General features: G+C 36.4%; 1 protein-coding gene across 3 annotated transcripts in view; it reads left to right on the plus strand.

The window, feature by feature from the left end:
• Positions 1-15,456, plus strand: part of RBPJ (recombination signal binding protein for immunoglobulin kappa J region) — a 192,664-nt gene that overhangs the window by 119,254 nt on the left and 57,954 nt on the right. For 2 of the 3 annotated variants that reach the window (XM_031944137.1, XM_031944136.1), the window contains exon 2: positions 11,309-11,489. The exons of the other annotated variant lie outside the window; for it this stretch is intronic. In XM_031944137.1, coding sequence (XP_031799997.1) covers positions 11,473-11,489 — 17 coding nt within the window. In that variant the 5' untranslated portion in view covers positions 11,309-11,472. The remainder of the gene's footprint in view (positions 1-11,308; positions 11,490-15,456) is intronic. 3 annotated transcript variants of the gene reach the window in all.

The following is a 15,456-nucleotide window of genomic DNA, read 5'->3' on the forward strand; positions in this document are numbered from 1 at the left end:
GGAATGTTGTGAATATGGGGGAAAAAATAGTTCCCTATTATTGGCAGCTGTAAATTGGTTGGTTATTTTAGATACAATAAAAGATAGAACACTGCTTACACTCTTTGACCCAGAAATCCCCTTTTTGTAGATTTATACTTTATGAATATTATTGACAGGAAAAAAAGACCAATTTGTTTAAACAAAATATTCAAAATGGTACTATTTGTAATTTCAGAAAACTAAAAATAAAATCTTACAATTGAAGATAGTTAAATAAATTATGCAGCAATAATAAGGAAATTGTGACACATTTTAAAAAATAGTCTTTATCCAAAGGAGCTAAAATGCAATTCTATGAAAATAAACTCAAAACTAATTAGTTTCACTTAAGAGGGAATATTTTTTCTAGATAATGCAGATGAAAATTTTACTGTAATTTGGTTTTCCATAGAAAATAGACTAAACCATTACTATAAATGCTATTTTTATAGAATAAACTTTGGCATAATTTAGGAATTGCAAGTTGCAGTTCTCTTTGTAAGAATACACATTATTCCTCCAAATTTCAAACTGTGAGAATGTTGCTCTCAGTGCTTCAATATGTACATTCTTGAACTTTGTGTCTTTATGCTGTACAAATTAAGTTTATGTAAGAGTTTTTGCTGGTTTGGGGCATATTGTTTTCAACTTGGCATGAAGTGCTTTCTGGAGAGGTTGAAGTGCACATATCTACAGAGTGCTACAGTGGATAAGAGTATTGGACTTAGAATTAGGAAAATGTGAATTCAAATCCTGCCTCAGATCCTTGCTAGTTTTGTAACCCTAAGCAAGTCACTTAACCACTCTCAACCTCAATTGCCTTGTCTGAAAAATGTGAATAGTAATAGGACCTACTAAGTCTTAGGGCATTTGTGAGGATCAAATGAGACCATGAGTAAAGTGCTTTGCAAACTTTCAGGTCAAACCAGGTCAGCAAGCATTTATTAAGTACTTACAACACTCCACTCACACTGTTAAGAGCAGAAAACAGGGATAGTTCCTGCCCTCCAGGAGCTTATATTCTAATGGGGAGAAGACAAGGCATGAAAGGAAAAAGGAAGGGGGGAGTTAAGGGGAAGGAATGGAGGCACCCCAGGGGAGAGCTGGTAGAGAAGAGCCAGAGAGGCAGGAGCCTGAGAGGAATAAGGAAAGGTGGAAGGAGCCATCCAAGGGAGAGATCGCAGGTCCAGGAGTCACTTCTGGGCTAAGAAATCTCAGAGTGGAGGGAGCTCCAGGGGGCGGGGGTCCCAGGCTGAGTGAATAGAGTCAGGTCTATTTGGTCCAGAAAGGCATGAGGGTCTCACCCCTCACACACACACTGGTACACATTCATATGTACTAAGAGAGGCGTTTTCTGCCTTCCTTCTTACCTCTGAGCTTAACCAGGCCCAGATCTCCCACTGCCTGTTCTGATCCCCCTGCCTGGCCCTGCACCCAGATGGCTCCAGAGGGGAAAGGAGGCCGGGAACCTCGCCCAAGCCTCCCCCCCCCCAGACCCAGCTCCCCCGGGAGTGTCGCCTCCCAGACGTCCCGGTCCTTCTGCAGAAGGAAGGACAGAGAGCAGCAAGAGCGCACCCAGATAGTGGGGAGCGCAGCCTAGAGAAGAGTAACCGGATAGTCCATGTGAATAGTAGCCCTCATCTTTCTCTCTCAGTGCTTGTTCTGATGGTCACCAACAGTAGCAGACTTGTTAGTGTGCTATCTCACAGGGGAAGAGGGGCCAGACATCCTTCCCTTATTCTTTGTTACCAATGTAAGTTTATATAGCTAAGATTATATTGTCCATTTTTATCTAAATAATCCTGTGTTCTGATGCATATCAGCCATATTAGTAGTTTGTTATTGTATATTAGTTGCTCTTTAGAGTATTTTAGCCACTCCTATGTCACATCATCTCCAGTTGTGACGGTCTAGTATGTCTCACTATATATACAGTATTTTGGATAAAATCTTCAAAACATTCGCTTTACTGTTACATTTTAAGTAACCGATTCATATTGATGATGATTGTTATGTTTATATATATAATTTTCCTGAAAAATTATGTATAACTTCAATAAAAGGAGTTAAGACAGATCACATATGAATAAATTCTTTTGAGTAATATTTTAAACAACTTAGCCACAGTTTAGGAATTCCTTAATTATACTTAATTGTTTATAAATTTAAAATATTTTTAACTTTGTAAAATTGATTTCGGTCTGTTTATGTGTTTAGTTACAATTGTTTATATTCTTCCCTGCAGATTTTTGATTTTCGCAGTTAACATATATGTTTTTAGAAAGGAAAACAATTTAAGAAATAGAAAACAAATCATTTTCATTCAGAAAATTTACTGCAAAAGAGAAAATAATTTTGTTTTTTAGTATAGAATTGGCCCTTTGGAGATTTTTTGAGTTGGAATATTTTTAGTTTTTAAGCCTAAGAGTTGTTCATTGTTTTATCTTTAGATAAAAGCTCAATTTTAAAGTCATAAACTTTCTTTAATATTTAATATCTGTTTTGGTTCTTTATAAAGTAATTGGTTAAACTGAAGCACAAGAGGTTCAATCCCTGTGTAAACCACTTAGCAATATAATATGTATAGAATAAATGTTCCCTAACACACGGGCTGTCTTAACTTTGATCGGCCATCTCAAAATATATTGTGATTAGGGCAAATGTATATGTTTGTCAGTCAGTCTTTATCTGTAACCACTACTGATCCCAGTAATGATGGGTATAAGTATTCAAACATATTTTATCTTAATATCTTTACTGTTGAAGTGAATAATTATACACACACACACACACACACACACACACACTACAATAAGTTTTGTTGCAGAAAACTACTTCCATATCACTCAGAATGGGTTATAGAAATAATGCTTGGTTTTGTTACAACTAGTGAAAATTCTATACAAGTGAGCTAGCTTGTGTCCTGGTCTCTCCAGTGAACAAATGCCTTCTATAATAAATGTACCTGATTGAGTATTATTTGAATTGTACTTAAAAAGATCCACATTTTGGCCCTTTTTTCTGGTAGCAACTGCCCTTCAAACCTGAGCCCTTCTCACCTCAAAAATCCCAACCACTTAAACTCTAAACCATCTGCCACACACAAACAAAATCTAAGAGATCTAAGAGCTAACTAAGATGGAAATTGCTCTGTGCGTGCTTGTATGTAATGTGGCTCAGCCAGTGCTTTTAAGTCTCAACTCAAGGTCCAAAAGACTGAGAGTAATGTTGCCCTCATTTTAGCAAAATTATTTTGTATAGTTTTTAACTCATCATAGTGTGATTTTACCAGAAGTGTCTTTCCTAAAAAAAAAAAAGAGAGAGAGAGAGAAAGAGATCAAGTTGTATATCTTAAACCAATCAGCATTTGAAAAAGGGAAAAATAAAGGGAAAGTATGTGGAGTGGTAAAGGTAAATTTTAATCAGATACAAATTAATATTCTGAGTTGAATGAGTTTTTTCGGGTGCCATATTGAATAAATGTACAGCTGTTCTTTTCAGCTATATGTGTACTTACAATGATGTAAGTTTTATTCATAAAGGAAAGGAAAGTTACAGGTCTTCCTTGTGTATTAACCTTTCAGCTCTTTTTAACATTTTTCAAGTAGCATCACTTTTATATTATTGCAGTATATAGGTAACAAAAATCACAACAGTTCTCTTACATTAAATCTCCTGGTATATGCTTTATAAATGTTCTACCAAATTACATATTATATAACTCTGTCAGCAAATAATTGATCAGATATCTTAGTATGCATGGTTAAAATCTGATCATTCAGATGTTTGAGTTTTACTAATAATTTCATCCTTTTCCTTCACCAGAGCAGAAGTTGGACTGATTTCAGTTTCATTTCTGCTTCTCTTTGGTGCTTGCAAAATATTGACTTGGCCAGAGGTAGAATGGGAAATAACAAATAGGACGACTGAGTGATCTACAGATTACACATCCTCAGCTCTTGAATAATCAGATGGATTGGAAATATTTTTGTCCCATTTAGAATGTTACACTTAAAATTCAGTGTTAATAAGAATATATGAAAATAAGTTTTGTTGGCCCTAACCTAAAAATCCAGATTAGCTTAATCAAATATTTTTGTCAAAATGTTGGTTTTTAACTCAGTTTTGCATAAAGGCTTGCCACCATCCTTTGTAGAAAATTTCAGTAATATCTCTACCTTCTCCTAATATCCATTATTAGTTTAACTGTAGGGAGGAGTTGAAAAGAGCACAGAAATAACACTAAAACTGTAATTGAACATTTAGAGTTTACTCATAAATACAATGATTGCCATGAAAAAAAATGTATATATGTGAATACAACATACATACACCCCCTCCCTCATGGACTTTTTTTTGAAAGGTAATTGAAAAAAAGAAATCGCATTTATTTAATTGCCTTTTATTAGCCTAGTTATATAGGAATCCATCAGTGTACAAATTTAGATTTAACATTTAAGTTAAGATTTTAGATGTATTTTAGGAAAAAAATGTTCAGAGTAATAAAAAAATAAAATGTTTCCCTGTCAGATAGATATAAACTGGACTGCCACCTTTTGGGGATGTCAGAGAAGGGATTTTTGTTTGGGGACAGCTTGGACTGGATGGTTTTTAAGTTCCTTCCCATCTCTGAGATTTTGGGATTGTGGCATGTGGGAATATATTTATTTATATTATATTGTTACATTATTATTTTTTATTTTCTTATAGGTTTTACAGATAGATGAAGAGATTGTGGCTCTGAAGGATTAACACAAGATCCATAGCTAAGAAGAGCCCAGACTCTTTCCACTCTCATACACTTAGGTAGCTCTGTTAAAGTTTGCCTTACTGAGTTTGGATGAAGTAACAACCTGTTTTTCATACTTGCATTTTCCTCTACTGTGAGACCCCATAGTAAGGCTGAAATTTGTGGCTCCTTTTTGAGTCCTGAGTCATTACTGCATTAAGTCCTTCTTCATTGTCAGTTTTGACTCCATATTAACTTGTTTTAGAGTAATGAGACTAAAAATTGGGAAACATTTAAAAGAATAGGAATAGAGCTCCACCAAGTGGAGCTTTATTTAAAAAAAAAAAAAAAAAAAAAAAAAGGAAACTTGGCCTTCCCTCTCCCAAAAGTGATACAAAGAGCATATCTTTTTTTATTGCTAGCTTTTAGTACTAATTCTGTATTTAGCCTCTTAAACTCTTGGTACTTGGCAGTTTATTTTAGTATTTGGTTGGATTGAGAACTATAATATTAATGTATAAATAAGTTAGATCTTTTTATAATTCCTTTCACTATTTAGATGTATCTTCTGATTGAACATAGTTTTTGAAAAATAGTCTGTAGCAGTTGACATTCCAAGAACTTGCTGAGTTTTTCATTCTTAATAATGGAAGGGTCACTAAGTTATAACTATTTCCAAGTAATTGAGAACAAGTATGTCCTTAGGTAAGTATTCAGAGAGTAAGTTTCTAAATTATTAAGCTCTTAAGAGGCTTTGCTTGGTCACTCATATCCTGTCTTTTCTTAGAATTGTAGATTCTTAAAAAGTTGGAAGGGACTACTCTAACATCATCTGTGCCTTTCATTCTCTTTTTAAAATCATTCTCGGTTCACATTATTTCCATACATAGTGCACCACCTATTCTGCCTATCAGATGATCATTTCCAAAATCCATTCTTCATAAATTTTAATATTTCTGACAGACCATGAGGGTAGTCCTGTCCATTCAAATGTCAGCTGAATTTTTCTGACAGTCAGGTTTTAATCATAGAGTTGGAAATCTTCTCATTTCTCCCTCTCATTTTATAGACCAGGAAATTATTTCAGAGAAGCTAAGAGATGTGGCGTGCTTGAGGTTATGGGGCTAATCATTGGCAGACCCCGAGTCTAGAACCCAGGTCAGCTTTCTTCCCACTGAACTTATTTTTTGGGTGTTTCATACTTTCTGCCTATTAAAAGCTCATTCCCCCTCTCAATTACCTATACCCATGCTTTGATTATTAATCTTCATGTCATTTTGTCTTTTGGAATATTGGAATATTCCTGTTAGAATATTCTAAAATACAATAATCGTTTTTAGTAGAAATGGCTTATTCTTTAGCAACTCTGGACTGTTCTTTGATGCTTGAGGTCTGTAGCCTGGGACCTGATGCTGGAGCTGAGGGTCTGGGCTGTGGCTTGGCCGGGATTTGCCTCCCCTGGAGAGATTCTGGATGGATTGTGGGGGAATCTGCTGAGAGGAAGAGGTGAAGTGCTTGGCCCAGGGCAGACACATGGTGGGCATGTGGTGGGCACATGGCGGGCACTGTGGAAATGCTCATTCTTATCTGCTGTGCCCTTTTGTGAGGCATTAGGTCAAGAATTCATTGTTATAATGATACTTTTGAGGGGCTATGGGGATGCTGAAATTATCTTTTCTTTTTTTTTTTTTTTTATTATACTAACTTTTTATTGACAGCACCCATGCCAGGATAATTTTTTACAACATTATTCCTTGCACTCACTTCTGTTCTGATTTTTCCCCCCTCTCCCTCCACTCCCTCCCCTAGATGGCAAGAAGTCCTATAGATGTTGAATATGTCCTAGATATAATATATGTGTGCAGGACCAAGCAGTTCTCTTGTTGCACAGGAAGAATTGGATTCAGAAGGTAAAAATAACCCGGGAAGAAAAACAAAAATGCAAACAGTTTACATTCATTTTCCAGTGTTGTTTCTTTGGGTGTAGCTGCTTCTGTCCATCATTGATCAATTGAAACTTTGTCAAAGAAATCCACTTCCATCAGAATACATCCTCATACAGTATCGTCGTTGAGGTATATAATGATCTCCTGGTTCTGCTCATTTCACTCAGCATCAGTTCATGTAAGTCTCTCCAAGCCTCTCTGTATTCATTCTGCTGGTCATTTCTTACAGAACAATAATATTCCATAACATTCATATATCACAATTTACCCAACCATTCTCCAACTGATGGGCATCCACTCAGTTTCCAGCTTCTAGCCACTACAAACAGGGCTGCCACAAACATTTTGGCACACACAGGTCCCTTTCCCTTCTTTAGTATCTCCTTGGGTAACAGTAGCACTGCTGGGTCAAAGGGTATGCACAGTTTGATAACTTTTTGAGCATAATTTCAGATTGCTCTCCAGAATGGTTGGTTTCGTTCACAGCTCCACCAACAATGCATCAGTGTCCCAGTTTTCCCGCATCCCCTCCAACATTCGTTGTTATTTTTTCCTGTCATCTTAGCCAGTCTACAAGTGTGTAGTGGTATCTCAGAGTTGTCTTAGAAATTATCTTTTCTTGACCCCTTTTCTAAGTCAATTTTTAAAAATAAACTATTTTGTTTCCTTCTATCTTCAAGATGGTTTGGTTTGGTTCTAATACTTTTCCTACCTTGTGAAGTCATTGGTTTCTCTTTGGACTTTCCCACTCTCAGGAGAGGAAGGTTTCCAAACGTTCTTCTCTTTCTGGATCTTCCCTCACTGGCTTTCATTTCAGTTCTTCCAATCCCTGAATGAAGTTGGGGGTTCAAATCGTGTGTGGAGGGCGCCCTTCCCCTTGTGCTGCTGCTGGCCAACTTGGGAAGACTCCAGCTTGCCGTCCTTCTTCCCGTTGGGCCTTGCTTCCCTTGACTTACTCATCTCTGGCTTTAGGTCATGAATTGGGGCTTTGTGCCCGGCTTCACTTCCTGCGTACTTTGGTCTTGCCCTGGTTTCCTGTGCTGATCTCCACCTCCCCCCCAGGTTACCCCCACACTCTCTCCCAGTTTTTGAGATTCAGAGGCTCTCCAAGGGGCCTTTCCTTGTCAAGTTCTGAGCTTGGTTGGGGGCTGCTTACAGCCCCCAGCCACTGACCCTGCTTGGATCAGGCTCACCGAGTTGGGCCTGGGGCTGGGGGTCCCCTTCCCTGTTGCCCCCAGGTCTGTTGGATTCTCTCTTCCCTTCTGATGTGGAAGTCGCTCCCTGTCATTTCCCATGGGGTTTCTTGGTCCTTTCTGGCTTTGGGCTTGGCTGGATCTGCTTCTTCCCTTCTGTGACTTTGGGCATTTTCTGCAGGCAAAGGTGTGAGTGGGGAGGGCCTAGGGGGGCTGTCTCCTTCTTGTCTGGTCTCCCCTTTGTTGGGTTTTTTATTTAGCTTTCTGCTTGTCTTCCATCCTCTGCGGTGTTTTCTCCTTTGGTTTGGTTTGTTTGTTTTTCTTGAGGTCTCACTAAGGTTCCATCCCTGTTACACACATACCGGAGGAGAGCATCCCCGCCCTCCTGGAGTTTACCCTCTATTGGAAAACATTCACAAATAAAGGCAAAACATAGATAAGGGGGGGAGGGAAGAAGGAGGTACTGGAGCCTGAAGAATCAGGAAAAGACTCCTGTAGAAAGTTATATCTCTATACTTCACGTAAAAGGGAGATACTCATTCCAAAGAGGCAAAATTTTGAGTTATCAGGTAGACTTTTTAGTTCATAGGTTTCAGAGCTGTAAAATTACCTTAGAAATAATCTTTTTATACCAGGCATTCTATATTTGTTACTGTAATGTGGACATTTGGTTGAGCATTGAGAGTTTTTTGTGGCCACTAATATCTAAATTATAGTATTTAGACATTAATTCCCTTAACTTTAAAAATAATTTGAGGAAGAGCTATAAAATGGTCATTAATTATTTTCACCATTTGTGACTGTGAGATTTTAATTAAGTCAGCACATAGGAGGGTGATATTTTATAGTTTTTTTATACTTTCAAAAAGCTGCTTTACCCAATTACCCATTTACTGCTTTCAGTCTTGGGGCTTATAGAAGAGTGTTATATTTAGATTGTATAATTAAATATAACCTGGTATTTTATAGTAGACTTTCTTTGAAAGTGTTTTTGTATTGATGGGGGTTTTGTTTGTTTTGTTTTATACCAACTGTGTAATTGGTTTATGGCCAAGGATTCTTAACCTGGGATCCACAAACCACCATCCATGGATAGATTTCAAGAGATTGTGAACTTAAAATTATCTTTACTTTTACTAACCTCCAATGGGGAAGCTAGGTAGCCCAGTAGATTGAGTTGCTGGGCAAAGACTCACCTTCCTGAGTTCATATGAAGCCTCCTACACGTGCTAGCTGTGTGACCCTGGGCTGTCACCTAACCCTGTTTGCCTCACTTTAGGTAGCAAATGGCAAACCACTCCAGTAAATCTGCCAAGAAAATCCCAAAAGGGTTGGACACAACTAAAAAATGACTGAATGATAGCAAACTGAGATTTCATTTCCATTTTAAATGGAAAATTAAAAAAAAAAAAAAAAAACTAGATTAAGGAGGACTATACTGTCATCATAATAAGAGGTCCATGACACAAAGGAAGGTTAAAATCCTTTGATTTTATTATCAGTAACTGTTAATAAATCTATAAATATGCAAATGAATACTGCTTAGTGGCTCAGTTTTACAGTTTATATTTAATAAAATTAGGAATGTAATGAATGGATGGCTGTCAATAAAATCTTAAATTTCCCTGTAAGTGTACAGGAAATATGGAATTTCTCAACCATTTTCTCTTTGCATTTTTCATACATTTAAAAAATTCAGTATACCTATTATATTCTCTGCATCTCTTTGCCCATGTCTTCTTGAGACATTATTACTTAAGCTGAGATATACATGAATGAATCTAGTTATAGCTCATGAAAGTGTCTTTGAGAAATATTCCTCTGTTGCTTATTAAAAAAAAAGTATAACTGCTTTATGAAACCCTACTAATCCTGCAAGGTTCAGCTCAAGCTCTACAGCCTCTTTTTTAAGCATTACTCCACCCAGCCCCCTGGCCCTTTCCAAAAATTGGAAATGAACTTTTCTTCCTTGGCTTTTGCATGACATTTTATGCTCAAGGTTATATTTTATTTAGTAGTATTATTTTATATTAATGCATACTTTTGCGTGTGTATGCTTTCTAATACTTCATGGTGAAGAATGGGAGGAAGTTTAATTATCTTTATATCTTCCTCAGTATCCTGTCTGTATTTTGCAATAAGTATTTAACAAATGACTGCTAAATGAATATAGACTACTTTAGCTCTTCTTTAAGTATTTAATTCTAAAAAGTTTGCTTAGCATTAGAATTGTTTTTATGGGAACGTTTCCATTTTAAAAAATAAATAAGTTAAGAGTTTTTTGTAATTTGGGTATAAAAAGTGGTTTCGGCAACAATTTATAAAGTAGTACCTCTTTTTAAATTAAAATTTATTTTGTAAAAATTCATTTTTTTTTTTTTATTTCAGCATACCAGTTAGGTTATATAGTACCTGATGATGGCAGCCTTGTGTAATATTTAAATTTGTTGTTAACATTTTGTTTTGGATTGACCTTTTAGTGGTTTAGTATCAGTCTCAATGTTATCTAACATCTATAAAGTAAATTTTTCATCCTGTGATTTTGCCATATTCCTTATCATTTATAAACAGAAATAACTTAGTACTCTATCTCTTATGATTTACCTAGTCTTTTTTTTTTTCCTTTTCTTCTGATCATTAAAATTCTTATTTAAAGTTCAGTGTTTTATCAAACTTACTTTGGTTAATCAGAGCTGATCCTAAAATATCATTGATTTCCTTTATGATAAATAATGTATGTATATATTTGAGTAGTTATTAGCTCATTTTTGTCTCCCTCCCTGTAGACCAAATTCCAAGTTATCTCTATAGGAATTATAATTGAAATTTTTTGTTAATGTGCCTCCCTCCCCACATTGAAGCATGGTTTTTAATGAGAAAAAAAAATATTCTAACAGTACACATAATGAAAAATCGGGAGATTGCAAATTTGAGGAAACCCAAACATAGATTTTGCTATCTCTGAGTGAGCATTTGTATAGAGAGTTGTAAGGAGACCTTCCCAATGGAAACTTTTTCAATTTATTAGAAAGTATACAAATTTAAATAATTCAACATAATTTTCATATCTGAGAGAAAATGTCTGCCTGCAAGAGCGCCATGCAGAGTCCGACCACTTAGGCCAGAACCATCTGTCTTATGCTGTTGATGGGAAAACTGAGGAGATTTAGCAGCCTGCCAGGGCTGGAGACCACCCTAAATCATAGCCTAGAAATTCTCATAGTTACATCCCTCAGATCACTCCCGCAAAAGTTGACTCCTGTGTACATAATAATATTTGGTTAAAATGACAGTGTCTCACATTAACAGCAGCTTATTTATTTTTCTTGGTCATGGCAGTTTGTTTAACACAGTTCTCTAGTGTTTTTAACATACTAACACTTAAAGTCATTTTTTTTTTTGTTTTTGTTTTTTTAAAGTTATTGAAATTTTGTATGAGACTGACATTGAAATGGAAGCATTATAGTTCTTCGGAGCCATTATGATCTCCAGGGGAAAGGAGAATGATACACTGGCTGAGGTGTTTTGAGGTGCATCGAAGTGTGCCGAGCCGTGGCTCACCTTAACATGTTCTTGAAGTACCATGGCGTGGATTAAAAGGTATGGCTTGGAAACATCCCAGTGACCCATTGTTCTTAGGGCATTGACAGAGTAAAGCCCAGCTTTGTTAGCAATAATTATGAGTTTTGAGTCTATAGTATTTAGCATTTTGTGTTAAATGTTTAACTTTTATGTCATGCTCTTGAAATTCAAGGACTAAATTAAAACCAGTTATAGGAGTTTTTCAACTATTAAGTTTTATCTAATTTTTTATATAGGTAATGGGCAATACTTTTTTTTTTTAATCAAACAATTCAGAGCAATACCCATTTCACACTGTAACTAACTTTTGAGTTTATAGTGCAGATTTGTTTCTTTGCTTCAGTGTGACTACTCCTGGAGGCCACAGTTTGTGCTTGTTTATAAAGTTTTCACTCAGGAAAATGATGATTCATTTTCTTTTATAGTATGTTTATTTTTTATTCAGAAATGTGTGCCTTATTAATCATAATCTCTGTGTTTGTGGTACTTAGTCTTACTTTTACTGTTTGTGGTTAACAATAATCATAACTCAAGGTTCATGATATCCATAACCACCAAATATGTTCAGGCTTTTATGTTCCTGCAGTTTTACATGAGTGATGCAATCAAAACCATTTTGACTTTTTGAAACCATGGAAAACCCCTAATTTGGTAGTTCCTATTTGTTGCTAAAAGCTTTGTGAAAGGTAGTAAGACATGAAGCAGCTCTAGAAAAATGCTGTATTTATAAGGATATGCAGAGTACAAAATTGCTTTAGTAATAAAGAACAGTGCACTGTATATTGGGGGCAGATAGGTAAGTAATTCAGTTCAGTTTGAGCTTAGAAGATAACCCAGTATCATCTTATATCACAAATGTATTGGTGAAACCACCTTGTTACAAAATTGTTTTGATATTTCAGTAATTTAACATGTTTTAGAACTGTTACTTAAATCTATCTCAAGTGTCTAGTGTTCTAGAATGTCACCTTTTTAAAAAATATTCATCCACTTGATAATTTTTGGTCATTGATCTGTGAACTTGCTATATCCTTTTTGAAGAACATGTCCCCCAAATTCATATTTGATGAAAAAAATATTTAAGTATCATATATATTTTTATTTTTTCTAAAAGGTGTCTTTTAAACACCTACTTCTTTTCTTCCTGCTTAATATACAAAGCTTTTCAAGGACTGTGCAGTATTCTGATATTTTAGGAATCCAGCATAATAATCTTATTCAAATAATTAAAATTTATTAACCTAAAGCCTCCCCTTTTCCCCCCTTTGACTTTTAAATTTCATATTTTGGCTTTTAATTCTTAGTGAATGATTTCTAACATTTCTGTGCTCTTGTTCCTTCCTTTATCCCTATACAAGTAGCAAAAATCAATTTTGATTCTGTTCTGGTGAATGCTTTAGCCATTCTTTACTCGAAAGACTTAGAATACATTCTTGGATAGATTTTAAAATTTGCCTGGATATAAAAAATACAAAACAAAATAAAAACTAAGCCAAATAATTTCTTGGTTATGTCACAATTTAAAAAAAAAATATTAGGAGCAATTAAAGTCTATTTGGAAAGTCATATGTAGCAAAAACTACATTAGAGCTATTTCATATTTTGTTTTTTTGTAAGCTCAAAGAAGTTATAATTTTGTAAGTATTAGGTAAAATTGAGTCTTTCCTACAAAGACTGAAACATTTTCATGTTTGTCATTAACTTATATTAAAATAGATCTTGGATTTTCCTAGATCCGTAACAAGGATTTCCATTTCTTGTTTTAACACAAAAGCTGAGATCCTGCATATCCATATATGATCATAGAAACCAAAATTTAGAACTGGAAGGGTCTTTAGAGATAATGCTATTTAGTCCAGTTCCCTCATTTTATTAAATCAATAGAAGTTAAGTGACATACCCAGCTTTTCACAATGATACAAGTGGGATTTCAATGAAGATCTCATTTTAAACCCAGCCTGTTTTTCATTAGGCCACATTGCCAGTAGGTGGGTAAGGTGGGTAGCTAGGTATGATTGTTTAAATATCTATATATTTGTAGGTTTTCCTCAGTCCAGGGACCACTAAAGTAGACTGCATAGTGTTTTGGGGCAGGACTTGTGATTTCATTGCTTTAAGAATTTAGGAATTTCCTTCTACCAAAGTTAGAGATCACTTGCTCTTCAACTTGGAGTCTTGTAGAGTTGTCCAGGAGAGTTTGTGATGTGGGTGGGGCTCCCACTGTGTTCTTTGTGGAACTTGAACCCAAGGCCTTCTTTAAAACAACTCCAACTCCTTATAGACTCCCCTGGGCCCCCTCTCCAGTCCTCTTGTCACTTCATTACACTTGGTAAGAGGATTGATTTAGGGAGAAAGTGAAAAGTCAATAAATAATTCAGCCATAGATTGGGTAAGGTTTTTGGTATGGGATTTTTTAGCATTAATATAATATTTTAATATAATAATTTTTCTTCTAAAAACTGTAGTAAAGGAAAAGCTTTATAGAAGAAAGAAAAAGAAGAGAAAAACTAATATCTGTGTCTAATCCATTCTCCAGCTTTGGGTTGGAAGCCATTGCTTTTTTTTACAAAGGAAAAATGAAAGCGCTGTGCTTTATTAAGTTGCTTTATTTTCCTGGGCCTCTGGGATCATAATCATAGTAGGCATAATTATATAAAGCCTAGTGCTTTGCACGTCTCTCATTTTATTGTCATAAAAAACACATCTGAGGAAACTGAGGCAGGCAGCTTAAGTGACTTGCCCAGAGTCACCCAGGAAGTGTCCAACTGCAGCACCATGCTGGTGATCCTGACCCAGACCTGGTGTGCCTCACAGCTGCCTCATGCCAGGGCTTCCCCGCTGGCTCCTCTCAGCCAGAGGTCAGCAGTGGGGAGACTTCCTGGATGCCCACCTTGATAAACTCGTGGCCTTGCTCTGCAGAAGGACAAAGCCACTAAAGCCTGAGCTCTGGTCCTCCACGCATTGGGAAGCAGCGGGCTCCTGAGGAACTCCACCTGGTCTCCCCTCCCAGCGACCTGGGGGCCCCAGCGCTGGGCAAGCAGCTCTCCTATTGGGGTGTCGCGGCCCCCTGCTGATGCTCCTGGCCTCTGCGGTTCCCCTAAGGCACCCTGGTCGCCCCATTAGATAAGCAGGTTCAGAAGCAGCATTCTAGGAGCTCTGGTTTCAGGAGCCCTTTCTGAGGGCAAGTGCCTGAGCCAGGCAGGAGACCGGGGGCCAGGCAGGACGGTCACCTTCCAGCGCATGGTCCAGATGTGGCGGGGTTGTCATGTGATGGGATCTCAGTGTGACCAGATTGATTAGTAATTGTAGCCCATCAGGAAGCTACTGCTTGATCATAGAAAACTATCTGTTCAGAAGATGAGAGTTCAAATGCCACCAAATACTCGCTGAACTTAGAGTACTTGAGTTTTGGAGGGTTAGTTTCCTCATCTGTCATTTGGAAATAATACTTGCACTTCCCTCCTCACAGGATTATTGTGAAGAACAGTAAGCATTCACATTTACATAGCAAGCCCTTGCAACGGAAAAGTGAATGCTTACTTTCATAGAAACAATGTAAAAAGAGAAACACCATACTAAAGTCACCTTATTTATCTTAATCTTTTCATTGATTCATCCCATATAAAAACTATATTGATGCATCCATGAGGAACTCATTAATTAATTGATCAATTAATGATTAATGAATTAAACTATGATTACTTCAAAAGGGAAGGATAAAGTTGGGTTGTCATGTCATAAATATTAATGGGGATAGCATTCTGTTTTTCCCCCCTTGGAATATTATCAAAAAGGTCCAAAACACTTAGAAAAGAGATGATGTGGTAATGATGATGAAATATATTTTATGCTGAATACTTTGTAGAAATTTCAGCAGAGTCCTCTGGTTTCAGAAATTGAGCAGTATTGGCAAACAGTCACTTATGTTTGAGATATCTGTGTCTATACTCTTACCTCCCCTTCTTTTGTCTCAGTAAAACAGTAA

Source organism: Sarcophilus harrisii, chromosome 6, assembly GCF_902635505.1.
Source record: "Sarcophilus harrisii chromosome 6, mSarHar1.11, whole genome shotgun sequence".
In the NCBI taxonomy this organism is placed as follows: Eukaryota; Metazoa; Chordata; class Mammalia; order Dasyuromorphia; family Dasyuridae; genus Sarcophilus; species Sarcophilus harrisii.